Source organism: Sapajus apella, unplaced genomic scaffold (genome assembly GCF_009761245.1).
Source record: "Sapajus apella isolate SASKATOON/1434 unplaced genomic scaffold, GSC_monkey_1.0 scaffold355, whole genome shotgun sequence".
Lineage (NCBI taxonomy): Eukaryota > Metazoa > Chordata > Mammalia > Primates > Cebidae > Sapajus > Sapajus apella.
In genome coordinates, this window is record NW_022437295.1 from 16260 (window position 1) to 36322 (window position 20063).

Below are 20063 nucleotides of genomic sequence, written 5' to 3' on the forward strand. Positions count from 1 at the left end.
GAAACAAAGAAGGGGAGAATAAGGACAAACTGGGCCAGAAGCCTCAGGGGAAATGGGCAATGGACCTATGATCATTCAACCACTCGAGGAGCAGCTCAATCTGAGCAGTGGGGACTGAGAGAGAAACTTACTCCACAGGAGTCTCCTGACCCTGGCCAGGGAGAACCAAAGCGGGGATCAGAGCTGGTTTATAGTGAGGGGAAGCACCAACTCCAAGAGAGGGAGGATGCAACCGTGAGCCCCACTCCAGACCCAGGAGCCTCGACCTCGGGGCTGCCGTAGCAGTGGATGCTCTTCACATCAGTGTGGGTTAGAGAGAAGAAACATGCTTGGAGAAGGGTTAGAGATGTCTGTTCTTAAATGAAACAGTTCTGCCCTAGATCACGTGTCCAAGTAAATGTTTCTTGCCAGTATATGAAGCAGTGATAGTTACACTATTCCTCTGCACTTTCAGTTGAGGAAGGTCTCTGTATGATATGAGTATTTACTGGGTGTTTAATTTTCTCTACACTGTTAAGCACTTGGGGTTCAAATAGTAGTGTTTCCCCAAGGAACTCAAGCTCATGAGAGAAAGAACACAGAAACATGATTTCAAGAAAATATAGTAGATCTCTGAAAGTGGGGTGTCATGGCAGCCCAGAGGATGGGAGTGGAGGTGAAGACATTGCTCCTAATGACAAGAGGAACCGTAAGAGGAATGCTTCAGAGTAGTCCCGTTTTTCCTCCAGTGTCCCAGAGAAGATCCTGGGACATTACTGGTGTAGAGCAGGGGTCTACAGGTGTAGGAAGGGGGCTTGCTGCATCTTGGGAGAAATTATAGCATCCCTGGTAGGACACTTTGGAGAGGAATGTTGGTGATTGGTTTGGATGTCTGTAGTCGGTTTTATCCTATCTTCAGTGAACACTGCTGAGACCTTCCTTAGTGCCAGACCCTAAGCTGGGAATCATGAACACAGAGACGAGTAAGAATATGATCTCAGCTTTCACAGAACTCAGTCCAGTGAATAGCAAGTTATGAGAAGTGTAGTAATGGTGGCTTCATTAGAGCAAGTGGCTCATGCTGCATGGAGATGACCTCAGTGGATGGCTGGGTCCCCCTTCTGGTTGTTATCAACAGCTGGATGACTTGCTCTGGGCCAGTGACCCTGGATTTCTGCCAGGTGTCCGCATCTTAGGTACAAGCAACACCTCAGTTTCCTGTTGGGGTCAAAACAGTTAACACTGCCAAGGTGATCAGAAGACACTAGTGACATCAGCAGCTACTGATGAGGTCCCGGCCAGCTAGGGAAATAAAGATGTAAGTTTAACAATGATTCTAAATTTGTTCTTAACATCATGAGCAGAGAGCATCTGTCTTCTAAGTTAAATACTTTTTAGACTTCAAGATTCACCCACGTCCAAAATAAAATCTATATCAGCCATATTACTGCCCTGAGATGATTTCTCCCTGTCCTTACCAGAAGTCTGCACTATCTGGAGCACTGAGGCTGTCTCAAGGTAACTGATCTGCTCCCTGGATTCCAGGGTCACCCGCAGAGCCAGAGGTTGAAGGCACAAGCGTTGATATCTCCGACCGTTCTGACTCCAGGTTGATCTACCCCAATGCCCAGTATTGGTCACACAGTAACAAGATGCCACCAAAATTTTGATTTGGGGCTATCATGTCATAATTTTAATAAAATTTAATAGATATTATTTTTAGAATAATTCTAGATTTACAGATAAATTGAGCTGATAGCACAGGGAATTCCCCTATTCTCTCTTGTCCCCTAGAACACAATTTCCTCTATCATTAGTATCTTGCATTAGTGTGATACATGTTTACAATTGATCAATCAATATTGATATGTTATTATTAACTAAACTCCATAGTTTACATTAGGGTTCATTCTTGAAGTTTCATAGTTCTGTGGGTTTTGACAATTACCTAGTGTCATGAATCCTCAGTACAGTACCACACAAATTTCACTGCTGAAAACATCCTTGTGCTCAACCAATTCACCCCTCCTCCACACTTGGCAATCACTGATCATTTCACTGTCTCTACAGTTTTGACTTTCCTGGAATGTCCTAGTGTTGGAATCATAAAGTGTGTAGAGTCTTTAGACTAGTTGCTTCCTGGCATTATGTATTTAAAGTTCCTTCATGTCTTTTCATGGCCTGATAGCTCATTTCTTTTTATCACGAATCATATTGTGTTGTACAGATATTCCACAGTTTGTTTAGCCATTCACTTAGTAAAGGACATTTTGGTTATTTCCAGTTTTTGACAAGTATGAGCAAAACTGTTGTAAATACTTGGATGCAAGTTTTTGAGTGAACATGTTTTCACATTACTGTGGTAAATACCTAAAACTGCTATTTGCAGGATTATGGAGCAAGGCTATGTTTAGCTTTGCAAAAAAAATAAAATAAAATAAAACCTGCCAAACTGTTTTCCAAAGTGACTAGCATTTTGCATTTCCACTAGCAGTGAATGAGAGTCCCCGTTTCTCTGCATCTTTGACAGCCTTTGGTATTGTCACTTGTTTGGATTTGAGCCATTCTATTAGGTATATATTATAGTGTAGTGGCATCTCATTGGTTGAACATGCAATTTCCTAGTGACACGTGATTTTGAGCATCTTTTCCATATGCTTCTTTGCCATTCATATGTCTTTTCTGGTGAAGTATCCAGATCTTTCGCCCATTTCTGAATTGGGTGGCTTGCTTTTTTATTATTGAGTTTTAAGAGTCCTTTATATATTTTGGACACCAGTCTTTGATCTGATCTGTATTTTGCCAATATTTTTTCCCCAGTCTATCACTTGTTTATTCATTTTCTTAACAATGTCTTTCACAGAGCAGAAGTTTTTAATTTTAATGAAGTTCAGCTTATCAATTTTTTCTTTCCTGGATTGTGCTTTTGACATTTTATCTGAGAAGTCATCGCTAAACACAAAGTCACCAGATTTTCCCCTATGTTATCCTGTAGGAGTCTTAGAGTTTTGCACCTTACATTCAGGGGTAAGATCCATTTTGTGAAAGGTGTAAAATCTGTGTCTAGACTTATTTATTTTTCACATGTGGATATCTAGTCATTCTAGCACGATTTGTTGAAAAGACTATCCTTTCCCTGTTAAATTGCCTTTGTGCCTTTCTCAAAGATCAGTCTATTTCCAAGTTCTGAATTATTTTCTAGTGACCTATTTGTCTGTTTTTTTCTTCCTTCACAAATTTCCATACTCTTTGGTTACTGTAGCTTTATAATTAGTACTAAAGTCGGCAGTGTCAGTTCTGTGGGCATTTTTCTGATCTTTACCATGAGAACCTGGTTGGGCTCCAGGTGGTAAAACTTAGAAAAGTGTGAGATCCCCCCTAAATCTGGGCCCCAAGGAGTTTTGAATGCTCAAGCCAGGCCACCCTCAGCTTCTAGTAATCTGTCAGTACCATTTAAGTGCTCCTCCCATTTGCTGGCTTCAGCAACTTCTGTTCCCTGTGTTTGCCTGTCTTTCTTGTTTTCAGCCTGGCAATATGCCCTGTGACCTCTCCTCTAGGCCCTCTAATAAGGTTTGATAAATTTCAGTTTGTTCAGCTTTTTTCTTGTTGTGAGAACAAGTGGTGACCTCCTGGCTCCTTACAAGTTGGAGTAGAAACCAGAAATTTCATTGAACAAGTTACTTGTAATAAAAGTCACTAATTGTAAATATAGAACTCAATAATTTCAGTAGATATGTAGAATTTTGTAGCCATCACCTTAGTCCCCTCTTAGAATACAGACTACATTTCTTCCCTCCCCAGATTCCTCAGAGGCTCCTTGCAGTCTTTTCCAATCCCTGGTCACCATGATGGAGCCTGAACAACATTAAAATTTGGGAAACAGACATTACATTTCAGCTTTTATTAGATTGGGATTTTATCTAATGGACCATTGTCTTACTCTTGTGTCAACTAGAGGAGATATTTTATTCTAAGGACTTTCTTTGGGGGAACTTAGTAGTAGTCCTGTTTATTGCTCTCCTTGAATTGGTTCGTCTATGCTGGTAACAGATAGTTACTATCAAACCTTGCCTGGTGATCACAAGTGAAAGAGCTAAAAGAAAATCCTTCTATTAGAAATGTAGATGATGAATTTTCAGATAATGTTATGCAGAGTTACATTTGTTTGTTTTTGAGCCGGAGTTTCGCTCTTGTTGTGCAGGCTGTAGTGCAATGGTGAGATCTTGGCTCACTGCAACCTCTGCCTCCTGGGTTCTAGCAATCCTCCTGCCTCAGCCTCCCGAGTACCTGGGATTACAGGCATGCACCACCATGCCAAGCTAATTTTGTATTTTTAGTGGAGACAGGGTTTCTCCATGTTGGTCAGGCTGGTCTTGAACTCCCACCTTCAGGTGATCTACCCTCCTCAGCCTCTCAAAGTGTTGGGATTACAGGCATGAGCCACGATGCTGGAGTGCTATGTGCAATCTCAGCTCACTGTAACTTCTACCTGTAGGGTTCAAGTGATTCTTGTGCCTCCGCCTTTCGAGTGGGTGGGATTACAGACATGCACCACCACACCCGGCTAATTTTGTATTTTTAGTAGACAAAGAGTTTCTCCGTGTTGGTCAGGCTCATCTCGAACTACCAACCTCACGTGATCCATGCACCTTAGCCTCCCAAAGTACTGGGATTACATGCATGAGCCGCCACACCTGGCTGGGAGTTACATATTTAACATCTTTTTATTTTTCTTTCTTTCAGAAATTGGATTGGTAAGATTGAAGAGACACTTCTCACCTGCCTGAAATGCCCTTCATTATCTTCTTCAAGTTGCAAGGGCTCTGGAACAGCCCTTACAGTGCTCCCAGAAAGGTAAGTATAACATTTTACTGTAGCCCCTTGCTTTTTTTTCTTTTTTGTGCCTATAGGGATTAGCATACATGTATGTGAAAATATAACCAGAGTACAGATAGGCACCTGTAACTAGTTTTCTGTTGCTACCTATGAACGCATTATAACAAGTTAGTGGTTTGAAACCACAGAAATCAGGATTGATTGGGTTCTCTGATCAGGGTCTTAGGAGGCTGAAATCCAGTTACTGACTGCCTGTGTTTTTCATCTAGAGCTCAGGCTACTCTTCCAAGTTCACTACAGATGTATTGGCAGAATTCCTCTTCTTGTGGGTGGAGGACTGAGATCCCTTTTTCAGTGCTCCTGGTTCTCAGCCAGGAGACACCCTGACTCCAGAGGCCACCTGCATTCTTTCTCACTTTTCCCATCTTCCAACCAACAACAGCCCATGGAATTCTTCTCCAGCTCCCATCCTCTATCTGACTATGTCTTCTCCTACCCACTAGAGAAATCTCTGACACTTAGGGAGTGATGTGGTTCCATCTGGCGCACTCAGGAAAGCTCAGCCTTTGTATTAGTCTGTTCTTGCAGTGTTATAATGAATGACCTGGGTGATTTATAAAGAAAAATGTTTACTCAGATCAGGGTTCTGTGGGCTATGCAGGCTTCTGTTTCTGGGAAGGCTTCAGGAAACTTATAATCATGGTGGAAGTGGAAGCAGGCATGGTCTTCACATGGCCAGTGGGGGCTGGAGGTGGGGGGGAGAGAGAGGAGAGAGAGAGAGAGAGAGAGGAGTAGGGGGAAGTGCTACATACTTTTAAACAACTAGATCTCATGGAAACTTTTTCATGCGACGACACTTGGGGGATGGTGCTGAGCCATTAGAAACCATCCTCATGATCCAATAACCTCCCGCCAGCAGCCCCCCAACACTCAGGCTTATAATTCAACATGAGATTTGGGTGGGGACACAGAGCCAAACCATACCACTCTTTAAAGTCATATGACTGCCATGTAACAAAATAATCACAGAAATGTCTCATCAGCTTAACAGGTTCCAGAGATAAGGGTACAGCATGTTTGGAGACCGTTTTAGAAATTCCACCTATCACAGTTCAACTTCTAGTCTGCAGACATTCACGTTCCTCACAGATGCAATTCTTCATTCAACCTCTCACCTAAGGTTTCCAGGTTTCCTGTCGTGAATGCATTAGTTCAAAGTGAAAAATGTCATGTAGCTCTAATCTGATCGAAAGTTTAAAATCTCATTTAAATCATCTACACCAAGTGTGAATGAGGCTTCTGAGGGTGTCCATTAAGTACAGATTCTTTTTTGTTTTTGTTTTTGAGAGTGAGTCTTGGTCTGTGACCCATGCTGGAGTGCAGGGGTGTGATCTTGGTTTACTACAACTTCTGCCTCCAGGGTTCAAGCGATTCTCCTGCCTCAGCCTCTTGAGTAGCTGAGATTACAGGCATGCACCACTGGATTCAGCTAATTGTTTTGTATTTTTAGTAGAGATGGGGTTTTGCCCTGTTGGCCAGGCTAGTCTGAAACTCCTGACCTCAGGGGATCCGTCCCCCTAGGCCTCTCAAAGTACTAGGATTACAGGCATGAGCCACCGTGTCTGGCCCAAGTACAGATCCTTGATATAATCCCCTTACCTCTGTTGACCTGTGAAACTGAACAAACAGCTTATCTGTCCTCAATGTGCACTGGTGGGACAGTCACAGAATAACGATGCTAGTGATTCTTGTTCAAAAAGAGGGAAAGTGGAGGGAACAAAGTCACTGATCCAAAACCATTTTGAAATGGGGCCCAGCAAATTCCAGCAGGAATTTCTTGATTAGGCTTCTCAGCCTGGAACAAACCCTCTGTGACAGGGGGCTTTGTCTCCGGGCTCTGCATTTTTTTCTATTGTTACTGAAAACATTTTATTTTTCTTCTTCCCCCGCTCTTTTAGTTCTTCCCCTTTCTCCTCATGACAGCATCCTCCACTTAATCCTTGTTGCATCATCTCCAGCAGAATTGGTCAGGTATTGCCCATGTCATGGTCCTGACCATCTCCATGAGGGGCTGGCCTTGTGAGCCCGTGCTCCTCTTCACTCACCTGACATCTCGCAGTCATGATTCTTTTCAGCTGCCCTGGCTGGCTTAGGAGAAAACCTAAGACTCTAGAGTCCCAGAACAAATCTCTGCCCTCTCTGTCCCCAGGAGAGGAAGAAAATAACAGGGATCTTCATGGAGAAATGACCCAGGTGAGGGCCTGGACTCTCCAGCAGTTAGAGCAGAAGAAAGTTTCTGAAGAAGAATGGAGGAGCTGAGAGCGCAGGCCAGGAAAGCAGGATTGTGTGAAACGCTATTTAATGCTGTGTGCTCCCTGCCCCGATCTAGTAGCTAGTGAATGACAGCTGACTAAGTATAAATGCCAGGACTATAGAACTATGATAGAGTTTGTCCAAAGAAAGGGGCTTTTACTCTTTGTTATCACAGTGGAAATTGCTGTTTTTCATCTAAAGTTTCTGAAAGGCAGCAGTGAGCTTCTGGAGGGTGAGTTACCTGCTCTGCACAGGGAGGCTGAGGCCAAGGCTTGTGTGTGAGATCTGCTGCCACCAAGCGGTGAGGGAGGGAGCCCGGGAGAGTCTCAGTCTTTCTGGGCTTCAGGTTTCTCATAGGTAAGGTAGTGGCTTTTTTACCTCTCCGAGGTCCCTTCCTGCTCTGTTTTCTCTGAGTCTCTGAGGAATTGAGATGGTTTTCAATGCTGCCTGGGACCTTCAGCTGAGACCTGACTCTGTGTGTCTCCTGCAGGAGCCTGAGCTGAGTCTACACGCTGGAATCCCAGAGCTGAGGGAACAGGTGAAAGAAAGAAAGTCAGCAGGTTTAGGAGATGAGAATAATCCACAAAGGGCAAGGCATTGGTAAATGAAAACCAAAGAAGGGGAGAATAAGGACAGGCTGGGACAGAAGCCTGAGGGGAAATGGGCAATGCCTATGATCATTTAAATTCTCAAGGAGCAGCATGAGCTGAGCAGTGGGGTCTGGGAAACTTACTCCACAGGAATCTCCTGCCTCTGGCCAGAGAGAGCCATAGGTTAAATCAGAGCTGCTTATAGTGAGGGGCAGCTTCAACTCCAGGAGGGGGAGAATGTGACCGTGAGCCTCCACCCCAGACCCGGGAGCCTCGACCTTGGGGCTGCCTAACAGTTATGCTCTTCAGGTCAGTGTGGGTTAGAGGGAATAACCGTGCTTGGAGAAGGGTTGGAGATGTCCATTCTTACATTGAACAGCTCTGCCCTAGGTCAGGTGCCAGAGTAAGTGTCCCTTGCTTGTATATGAAGCAGTGATCCTTATGCTATTCCTCTGCACCTTCAGTTGAGGGAAGTTTCCCATAAATATTTATTATTTACTTTTCTTTATACTATGCTAAACACTTGGAATTCAGGTATTTAATGTCTCTAAAGAAACTGAAGCCAGTGAGTGGAAGAACACAAACAGATCCTTTCAACAAGATACGGTAGTTCTACCCAACTGAGGTGTTGTGGCAGCCTGGAGGATGGGAGGGTATGTCAAAGGACATTGCTCCTAATGACGGGGGAAGCATAAGAGAACATTTTCAGATTGGCTGGGTGCAGTGGCTCACGCCTATAATCTGAGCACTTTGGGAGGCCGAGGTGGGTGGAACACAAAGTCAAGAGATTGAGACTATCCTGGTCAACATGGTGAAACCCCATCTCTACTGAAAATACAAAAACATTAGCTGGGCATGGTGGTGCGCACCTGTAGTCCCAGCTACTTGGGAGGCTGAGGCAGGAGAATTACTTGAACCCAGGAGGCGGAGGTTGCAGTGAGCCAAGATCATGCCATTGCACTCAAGCCTGGGTAACTAGAGTGAAATTCCACCTAAAAAAAAAAAAAAAATTCAGAACAGGCTAGTCTTCCTTCAAGCTCCCACAGGAGAGGATCCACGTTCAGGGATGGTGTAGGGCAGGCGCCTCTCTAGGGAAGGGGATTTGCAGCATTCTGAGAGAAAGAGCATCCTTACAAGATTTTGGGGACAGAAATATAGGTGAAAGGGTCGGAGGTTTCTAATCAATTTTATTCAGTCATGGATGAACACTGCTGAGAGGCCCCTCTGTGCTGGGCCCTTAGCTAAGAACCATGACCACAGAGGTGAGTAAAATAGGATCCCAGCTTTCACACAATTGTCAGCCTAGTGACTGGTGATTCATGAGAAATGTAGTGATGGTGGGTTCATCGGAACCAGTGGCCGATGCCACATGAGATGACCTCAGTGGATGGCCTGGGCCAGTAACCCTGGACTTCAGCCATGTTTCAGCATCTCAAGGTACAGCACACCAATGCCTCAGCTCCATGTTGAGTCAAAGTAGTTAACACAGCCAAGGTATTCAGAGGACACTGGTGATATCAGCAGCTATTGAGTGTTTCCAGCTGGGGAAACAAAGAAGTAAATTTAATAAGTCTTCTAAATTTGTCTTTGCCATAATGATAAATAACTTTATCTTCATAATGAATTATATCCTGGCAAATTAATTATAACTTGACATAATGAGTAATAACTTTATGCTGAGTACAGCCGACACACAAGCCCTTGAGGACACATGTCTGAGGATTCTGATGAAGATATGATGTCCAAATATGTACACATTTGGACCTACAGTCCAGCTTTGAAACAGTGGAAGACCCAGTTTCAAATTCAAGGTTGCTTTGAGTAGAAGTTCACTTTACCTCTCTTTGCATGGCAATGGGTCCAGTCTTCCCTAAGCTGCCCCTTACAAGAAAAGGAATCATACTGGTAAGATTTCAGACTTCAGCAGACATGGGTAAGTAAGGAAGCCTTAAAAATCTCTTCTAGCCACCTAGCAAGAAATCAGAAATTTAGCAAGTTCATTCATATTCAGGACAGTTGTGTGCATTAGATCAGAGACACTGATACATGAAGAACAGACCCCTAACAAGGGAAAGTATTGCTTCCTGTCCTAGGACATCACTGCCAACTTCAGGGAAGTGGGAACACAGCTGCCCGCTTTACAGTATGGGTTACTTTTGTGCCTGGAATGTGTCTGACATCCTGAGACCTGTACCCATTTCAGGGAGCCTTGGGAGGAGCCTGAATCACGGATGGAATTGGACAGTGCATGGAGATGGTTGAGCAGGATGAGGGTAAGTGCAGGGGCATGGCCAGGTCATACTGGGAGACAATGAGCAGCACTGATGGGGACAGAGAAAGAGAAAGTCAACAGTTTGTGCTTCAGCATCAGAAACTCAAACCAATAACGAATTTGCTTTTATAAGTAATAAGTATTTTTCTATTTACATGAGAATTTAATCTCCAAAGAGAAATCATAAAAATAGTAAGTCCAGGGCATAAAATGTGAACCATAGCTGATATTTATTCTTTCTAAATAGAGCCATCAGTAAAATCTTCTTCATAAAACATATATTGTGGTTACAAAAAGGCAAAAGTCAGCCGGGTGTGGCAGCTCATGCCAGAAGTCCCAGCATTTTGGGAGGCCGAGGCGGATGGATCATGACGTCAGGTTATCAAGACCATCTTGACCAACATGCTGAAACCCTGTCTCTGCTAAAAACACAAAACATAGCAGGGCGTGCTGGCATGTGCCTGTAGTCCCAGCTACTTGGGAAACGGAGGCAGGAGAATCACTTGAACATGGGAGGCAGAGGTTGCAGTGAACCGAGATTGTACCACTGCATTTCAGCCTGGTGACAGAGCAAGACTCTGTCAAAAAAAAAAAAAAAAAGAGAGAAAGAAGAAGAAAGAAGAAGCAGCAGAAGAAGAAAGAACGAGGAGGAGGAGAAGGAGGGGGAGGAGGAAAGAAAGAAAGAGGAAGAGAGAAAGAAAGAAAGAAAAAGAAAAGAAAGAAAGTAAGAAAAATAGCAAAAGTCTTAGTAAAAATAATTGGTGTTCCTTAGAAGAGAATTAAATATAGTCAAGGGAAGACCAAGTCTCATACTTCTCTTGTATATTCCTAAGTTACAGGGAAATTCCAGGTAATAGAGGTTATTTCCCATGCTGTTAAAGCAAGGTTGCAGACACTTCTGAATTTTGGGCCCAATACTCTAGGAGGGAACAGCTCTGTCCTGGAAAATAATACAGGAATTGATACTCCTCCTATGACTCATTGTGGTCATTCATCCAGCATCACAGAAACCAAAAATGGAAATATGACCAAATTCATGATTTGCCAGCCCTCTTGTTCAGGTTTCTTACCTGATTCTTAGGATAACAGCATTACTTTGAAGATTATGATGAAGATATGCTGTCCAAATATGTGCACACTTTTGAATAAAATGCCTGGTACAAATTGGTCAACAAATAATAACTGAATAATTATATGAATATTTACTGAATGACATGGATCCTATGAATAATTATGGAATAATTATTGTAATTGCTTTTACTAGCCGTTCTCAAAACTCATCTATGTGTGACCTCAAGTAAGCCACATAACTTTGTGAACCTGCAGGTTCATCATTTTTAAAATGAAGAAACCTGACAGCTTTTCATTCTGCCACAGGTCAGGCCTCCCAGATACCAGAACATACATTTAGTTAAAGCCTTTGATATATTTCAAAGCAGTATCCTTACAGTGTAGTTGGAGGATGGTGGGGGCTGCAGAGAGGCACGCTTTCCAGTGGGATTGATCCAGTCCTCCTTCCTTCATTGCCACATGAATGCTGGGCAGCCCAGGGTCACACCCATTGCACCCTCAACTCAGGCAAGCCCAGCAGCCAAACATAGGAGACCTGGGCTACAGAACAGTCTCCCAAGTCTCAGGCTCACAAAACCTAGGTGGCAATGAAAGCTGAGAAAGTGAGGAGGTGGTTCAGGTGATCACTCTTCCCTACTCGTTCCTCTCATCTCAAATTGGCCTTCTATTGCACAGCAACACGGAGGACTACCAACCACACCTTGATCTTGCTGTGTTTGGTTAGTGGGATGCAACCACACATCAATGGTGTTAGACCAACTCAGAAAAATATCTATCAAACAGTATTCCATAAGGGCCACTCATGGCCCTGTTATTTTCAACATATAGAAAAAACAAAATGAAAACAACAAAATCATATCAGGTTTACAAGACTTCCCAAGAAAGATGGTCACACTTGTTTTCAGGAGATCTCTATAGAAATGATATTGATGACTTGATACCTTGAAAAGAGCTCTTCTGGGACTAGAATGATACCCATAAGTGACAAGAATGAGATGTAGTGTGCAGTCACATTAAAAAACAAATCACTCCACATAGAGGAAGCTTTGGACGTAGGGACATCTCACTGGTCTTAAGTGTAATGAAAAGACTCTTCTGCCACAAACATCAGTGTAGTGGTATCTGCCAGTAAGAAAAACTAAATCAGCATAACCATGGGATGCAGCAAGAAGAATATTGAGCCAGGAAAGAAAACATTTTTAAGAAATGAATTACTCATTGACTTTCTAGTGGATACAGAAAAAATTGCAGAAGACTCAGAGGATATCATGACAGTGTAATAGATTGATATCTTAAACTTGTGGAAAAGCCTTAAATTCTGTTTTAACATTTGAGAAGGAGAGGTGACTGACTTCATGACTAGCATTAAGAAGGTATCATGTGTTGGGAAACTGTTTCTGCCTTGATGGTTTTACACACATAAGAGATGAAAAATGAGGCACATGCTTAGATGTATTGGAAATGAGATGGGACTGTGGCATTGTCACAACGATACACAGATACTGAGAGTGACTTATAGAGTAATGGTCCCCATCTGTTGTGACCTCAGGTGAGACCAGGAGGCCTGTGTTTTAGCAAACCCTGGGCAATGGAATGAAGGGCTCCTAAGATTCCATGACACGCCCAGCTTCTAATTCTGTTATTGCAACAGCAGACCGTTACCTGGGACACTGCCCACTATCTCCCACACTCTTGTGAGAGTCTGAGCTGCAGACAGCGCCTTCAGTTCTCAGCTCAAGCATTGCGAACCTTGTTTTTGTGGTTAAGGACCCTAAAGTGCTGTGAGGAGGGATCAAGTTTTTCTCAACAGTAAGTTAACAATTTGAGTTAACTGACATCCCTAGTCCTGATTAAAACTATTTGGTTTCCAGTTTTTAACCCATCATGTGTTTGGGTTTCTTCTCCCCAGTACCTGGCTCTCCCTGTGGTGCCCCAAATGTCAGCATGGTGGCATCTGGCAGGACGTGTTCCAGGAAGGCCACAGAGATGAACTTTCCAGATACCATCGAGAATTCCTACTCCCAGCAGGAAGAGACCAAACGGAATATCAGAGCCAGCAAAAATAGACTTCTTATGAGCCAGATGGCCTACTTCCTGAACTACCAGCTAAAGACATACAGTAAGTTATATAGGTTGACCACCATGAAAGTGATGAATGATGTCCTGTCTTGTCTCGAGAAACTAACCATTCTCTTCATCAAAATTAGTTTCATCCTTCCCATACTTGTAGAAAACAGCAATGGGTATTTTAACCTTTAGTTAAAGATGGAAGACTGGCGAAAGTATTTAGCAACTTTTCCACGTCTTCAGTAAGGTGGGTGTGGGACTGGGGTTACAATCCTAGCTATTGATTTCTGACACAGGCACAGAACCACCTGTTTTTCTCAGCAAAAGGCTAAATCATGTTTACAGGAATCCTCTCTGTACCACCTAAGATTCTGCAGACAAGTAGCATCTAGACTGTTGGTCTAAATGCCTGACACTACTGAACTTCCATTTGGTTCTGGTTTCTGCTAAGGCCCAGTAGGCAAATCTGAGTTCTGGGGACACTGGGGGAAACACAGTGATAGCACACAGTACCCACTGTGAGGAGCTTGAAGGGAACCCTGCTCCTAATAGAACCTGTGGTATCTGTAAGTGGCACCATCAAGAGCAAGGAGTACCCTGGTACTGGTGACTCAACTCCCCAATTAGCTGGCATCCCCCGTGGGCACCACCACACCTGGATAATTTTTGTATATTTAGTAGAGGCGGGGTTTCACCATGTTGGCCAGGCTGGTCTTGAACTCCTGAAGTCAAGTGATCTCCTGCTTAAGCCTCCTAAAGTGCTGGGATTCCTGGCATGAGCCACCATGCCTGATCCACAGATTCTTTTTTCAGTAAAGGTTGTTAGAATTCATCCCTGGGTCCAGGCTCCTATATAAATTTCTCTAACAATTGATTGGCAATGATATATGATTAGATAAATCAGTATTGCAGCAACGCTTCTGGAAAGTAGGGCAATTTTTAAGGATTTTGGGGAAAAGGTTTAATTTTTTGCACTGACTTAGGTCAGAGGATGTGATTAAGATCTACTGAATGAGGGAGATTTTGTCCCATGGTTCTGAAAAGCAGGCTCATATACTTCTAGGGCGACTTAATCTAGGGACCGTTAGAAAATTCCTGTCAGAATGCCACATTCTTACACTGAGAATATTTTAAGTTCTTGTGCTATGATCGAACACTGATTTGGTCTTGTGTGAAGTGTGATTTGCTTAATGTGACCTGCTCTTCTGAATTTGTTTATAGAAGATTGAAAAGATCACGATGAAGAACAGAAATGCAGAGACAGCAAAAATAAACTTCTTATGAGTCAAGTGGCCTACTACCTGGGCTGCCGGCTGAAGACGGAAGGTAGTTTCTATAGGTTCACTGTCACGAAAGTGCTGAACAATGTCCTGTCTTTTTTCTGATAAGTGGTACACCCTCTTCTTCAAAGTTAATTTCATCATTCCCATACTTCTAGGAATATAGCAGTGGGTATTTTAGCATTTAGTTAAAGATGGAAGACAGAGGCTAATGTATTTAGCAACTTTTGCACGTCTGCAGTAAGGCGGGTGTGGGACTAGTGTTAATATCCCAGCAAATGATCCTGACACAAGCACAGAACCACCTGTATTTCTCAGCAAGAGGCTAAATCATGTTTACAGGAATCCTCTCTGTACCGTATAAGATCCTGCAGAACTTATAAGCAAGATAAAGGTAGAAGTGTTTATTTCCACGTTTCAAGGTGACTGAGTAGTTAAGACAAGTTGACTTTAAGGACATCAAGAGAGGAAGTAAGAAGAGTAAAAGCGAAGAAAAAACATCTTCAAATCATAGGAAAGGCTGTCAGTGATATCTCTCAGTCCCGATTAAACCAATTTGATGTCACCATTTTCTAACCCATCATGTGTTTGGGTTTCTTCTCCCCAGTCCCTGGTTATCTGTGTTCTGCCCCAAACGTCAGCATGGTGGCATCTGGCAGGCCTCCTTCCAGAAAAAACACGGAGGTGAACGTTCCAGAAGGCATTGAGAAATACTGCTCCCAGCAGGAAGAAAGCAAACCAAATTACAGAGTCAGCAAACATAGACTTCTTATGAGTCAGGTGGCCTACTTCCTGAACTACCAGCTGAAGACATACAGTAAGTTCTATAGGTTGACCACCACAAAAGTGATGAATGATGTCCTGTGTTGTCTTGAGAAACTAACAGATTTCTTCATCAAAATTAATTTCATCCTTCCCATACCTGCAGAAAATGGCAATGGGTATATTAACATTTTGTTAAAGATGGAAGACAGAGGTCAAATATTTAGCAACTTTTCCAAGTCTGCAGTAAGGTGGGGGGGACTAGTGTTAATATCCCTGCTACTGATTCCTGACACAGGCACAGAACCACCTGTTCTTCTCAGCAAAAGGCTAAATCATATTTACAGAAATCCTCTATACCATATAAGATCCTGCAAAATGTATAAGCAAGATAAAGGTAGAAGTGTTTATTTCCGAGTTTCAGGGTGACTGAGTAGATAAGACAAGTTGACTTTAAGGAGATCGAGATTGTAGATGAGAAGAGTAAAAGTGGGTAAATGACATCTTCAAATCAATGAGCAAGGCTGTCAGTGACATCCCTCAGTCCCGATTAAACCAATTTGACGTCACCAGTTTCTTTTTTTTTTTTTTTTTCCCATTTATTTATTTTATTGCATTTTAGGTTTTGGGGTACATGTGAAGAACATGCAAAATTGTTGCATAGGAACACACGTGGCAGTGTGATTTGCTGCCTTCCTCCCCATCACCTACATCTGGCACTTCTCCCCCTGCTATCCCTCCCCAGCTTCCCACCCCTCACCGTCCCTCCCCTATTTCCCCAGAACTGACCCAAGTGTGTAGTGCTCCCCTCCCTGTGTCCATGTGCTCTCATCGTTCAACACCCGCCTATGAGTGAGAACATGCGGTGTTTGATTTCTGCTCCTCTGTCAGTTTGCTGAGAATGATGGTTTCCAGGTTCATCCATGTCCCTACAAAGGACCCAAACTCATCGTTTTTGATGGCTGCATAATATTCCATGGTGTATATGTGCCACATTTTCCCTATCCAGTCTATCGTCGATGGGCATTTGGGTTGGATCCAGGTCCTTGCTATTGTAAACAGTGCTGCAATGAACATTCGTGTGCACGTGTCCTTATAGTAGAACGATTTGTAATCCTTTGGATATATACCCAGTAATGGGATTGCTGGGTCAAATGGAATTTCTATTTCTATGTCCTTGAGGAATTGCCACACTGTCTTCCACAATGGTTGAACTAATTTACACTCCCACCAACAGTGCAAAAGTGTTCCTGTTTCTCCACATCCTCTCCAGCATTTGCTGTCTCCAGATTTTTTAATGTTTGCCATTCTTACCGGCGTGAGATGGTATCTCAATGTAGTTTTGATTTGCATTTCTCTGATGACCAGTGATGATGAGCATTTTTTCATATGTTTGTTGGCCTCATGTATGTCTTCTTTTGTAAAGTGTCTGTTCATATCCTTTGCCCACTTTTGAATGGGCTTGTTAGTTTTTTTCTTGTAAATCTGCTTTAGTTCTTTGTAAATTTTGGATATCAGCCCTTTGTCAGATGGGTAAACTGCAAAAATTTTTTCCCAATCTGTTGGTTGCTGATTCACTCTAATGATTGTTTCTTTTGCTGTGCAGAAGCTGTGGAGTTTGATTAGGTCCCATTTGTCTATTTTGGCTTTTGTTGTCAATGCTTTTGGTGTTTTGGTCATGAAGTCCTTGCCTACACCTATGTCCTGAATGGTTTTGCCTAGATTTTCTTCTAGGGTTTTTATGGTGTTAGGTCTTATGTTTAAGTCTTTAATCCATCTGGAGTTAATTTTCGTGTAAGGTGTCAGGAAGGGGTCCAGTTTCTGCTTTCTGCACATGGCTAGCCAGCTTTCCCAACACCATTTATTGAACAGGGAATCCTTTCCCCATTGCTTGTTTTTGTCTGGTTTGTCAAAGATCAGATGGTTGTACATATATTGTGTTGCCTCCGAGACCTCTGTTCTGTTCCATTGGTCTATATCTCTGTTTTGGTACCAGTACCATGCTGTTTTCATTACTGTAGCCTTGTAGTATAGTTTGAAGTCTGGTAGTGTGATGCCCCCCGCTTTGTTCTTTTTGCTTAGAATTGACTTGGCTATGCGGGCTCTCTTTTGGTTCCATATGAAGTTTAAGGTGGTTTTTTCCAGTTCTGCAAAGAAGGTCATTGGTAGCTTGATGGGGATAGCATTGAATCTGTAAATTACTTTGGGCAGTATGGCCATTTTCACGACATTGATTCTTCCTAACCATGAACATGGAATGTTTCTCCATCTGTTTGTGTCCTCTCTTATTTCGTTGAGCAGTGGCTTGTAGTTCTCCTTGAAGAGGTCCTTTACATTACTTGTTAGTTGTATTCCTAGGTATTTTATTCTCTTTGTGGCAATTGTGAATGGAAGTTTGTTCTTGATTTGGCTCTCTTTAAGTCTGTTACTGGTGTATAGGAATGCATGTGATTTTTGCACATTGATTTTGTATCCTGAGACTTTGCTGAACTTGCTTATCAGTTTCAGGAGGTTTGGGGCTGAGACGATGGGGTCTTGTAGATATACAATCATGTCGTCTGCAAATAGAGACAATTTGACTTCCTCCTTTCCTATTTGAATGCCCTTTATTTCTTTTTCTTGCCTGATTGCTCTGGCTAGAACTTCTAATACTATATTGAATAGCAGTGGTGAGAGCGGGCATCCTTGTCTGGTGCCACATTTCAAGGGGAATGCTTCTAGTTTTTGCCCATTCAGTATGACATTGGCTGTTGGTTTGTCATAAATAGCTTTTATTATTTTGAGATACGTTCCATTGATACCTAGCTTATTGAGTGTTTTTAGCATAAAGGGCTGTTGAATTTTGTCAAAGGCCTTATCTGCATCAATGGAGATAATAATTTGGTTTTTGTCTTTGGTTCTGTTTATGTGGTGAATTACGTTTATAGACTTGCGTATGTTGAACCAGCCTTGCATCCCCGGGATGAAGCCTACTTGATCATGGTGGATAAGCTTTTTCATGTGCTGTTGCAATCGGCTTGTCAGTATTTTATTGAAGATTTTTGCATCTATGTTCATCATGGATATTGGCCTGTAGTTTTCTTTTCTTGTTGAGTCTCTGCCAGGTTTTGGAATCAGGATAATGTTGGTGTCGTAAAATGATTTGGGAAGAATTCCCTCTTTTTGTATTGTTTGGAATAGTTTCAGAGACGTCACCAGTTTCTAATCCATTATATGTTTGGGCTTCTTCTCCCCAGTCCCTGGCTTTTTGTGTTCTGCCCCAAATGTCAGCATAGTGGCATCTGACAGGCCTTCTTCCAGAACAAACGCAGAGGTGAACATTCCAGAAGGCATTCAGAAATCCTGCTCCCAGCAGGAAGAAAACAAACCGACTCTCGGAGCCAGCAGAAATAGACTTCTTATGAGCCAAGGGGCCTACTTCCTGAACTACCGGCTGAAGACATACAGTAAGTTCTATAGGTTGACCACCATGAAATTGATGAATAATGTCCTGTCTTGTTTTGAGAAACTAACCTCTTTCTTCATCAAAATTAATTTCATCCTTCCCATACTTGTAGAAAATAGAAATGGTTATTTTAACATTTTGTTAAAGATGGAAGACAGAGGCAAAAGTATCTAGCAACTTTTCCATGTCTTTAGTAATGTGGGTGTGGGACTGGGGTTACAATCCCTGCTATTGATTTTTGACACAGGCACAGAACCACCTGTTTTTCTCACCAAAAGGCTAAATCATGTTTACAGGAATCCTCTCTGTACCGTATAAGATCCCACAGACAAGTAGCATCTAGTCTGTTGGTCGAAATGTCTGAGGCTACTGAACTTCCATTTGGTTCCGGTTTCTGCTGAGGCCCAGTAGGCAAAGCAGTGTTCTGCAGACACTGGCGGAAACACAGTGATAGCACACAGTACCTCCTGTGAGGATCTCAAGGAGGACCCTGCTCCTAATAGAACCTGTGGTATCTGTAAATGGCACCATCAAGAGCAAGGAGTACCCTGCTACTGGTGCCTCAGCTCCCCCTTTAGCTGGGATCCCTGGTGGGCACCAAAGCCCCTGGCTAATCTTTGTATTTATAGTAAAGGCAGGGTTTCACCATGTTGCACAGGCTGGTCTTGAACTCTTGAGGTCAAGTGATCTGCCCTTCTGGGCCTCCTAAAATGCTGGAATTCCAGGCATGAGACACCAGGCTGGCTCCACAGATTCTTTTTTCAGTAAAGGTTGTTAGAATTCATCCCTTGGTCCAGTCTCCTATGTAAATTCTCTAACCATTCATTGACCATGATATATGATGAGATAAATTGGTATTGCAGCAATTGTTCTGGTAAGTAGTTAGTGCAATTTTTGAAGATTTTTGGGAAAAAGTTTTAATTATTTGCCCTGACTTAGGTCAGAGGATATGTGATGAAGATCTACCAGATGACGGAGATTTTGTCCCATGGATCTGAAAAGTAGGCTCATCTACTTCTGAGGCAACTTAATCTAGGGCCTGTTAGAACACTCCCATTAGAATATCACATTCTTACACTGAGAATATTTTACGTCCTTGTGCTATGACTGCATACTGATTTGGTCTTGTGTGAAGTATGATTTGCTTAATGTGACCTGCTCTTCTGAATTTGTTTACAGAAGATCGAAAAGATCACAATGAAGAACAGAAATGCAGAGACAGCAAAAATAAACTTCTTATGAGTGAAGTGGCCTACTACCGGGGCTGCCGGCTGAAGACGGAAGGTAAGTTCTGTAGGTTCACTGTCATGAAAGTGCTGAACAATGTCCTGTCTTGTCTATGAGAAATGATACACTCTTTTCTTCAAAGTTAATTTCATCCTTCCCATACTTCTAGGAAAATAACAGTGGGTATTTTAACATTTAGTTAAAGATGGAAGACAGAGGCC

At 42.7% G+C, this 20063-nt stretch overlaps 1 protein-coding gene across 1 annotated transcript in view; it reads left to right on the forward strand.

Annotated features, from left to right (window-relative positions):
* Window positions 1–20063, forward strand: part of LOC116545742 (neuroblastoma breakpoint family member 3-like) — a 39427-nt gene that overhangs the window by 7365 nt on the left and 11999 nt on the right. The window contains exons 4-9 of the mRNA XM_032272234.1: window positions 4723–4833; window positions 9922–9991; window positions 12971–13180; window positions 14350–14454; window positions 18407–18616; window positions 19795–19899. Of these exons, the coding sequence (XP_032128125.1) occupies window positions 14409–14454; window positions 18407–18616; window positions 19795–19899 (361 nt within the window). The 5' untranslated portion in view covers window positions 4723–4833; window positions 9922–9991; window positions 12971–13180; window positions 14350–14408. The remainder of the gene's footprint in view (window positions 1–4722; window positions 4834–9921; window positions 9992–12970; window positions 13181–14349; window positions 14455–18406; window positions 18617–19794; window positions 19900–20063) is intronic.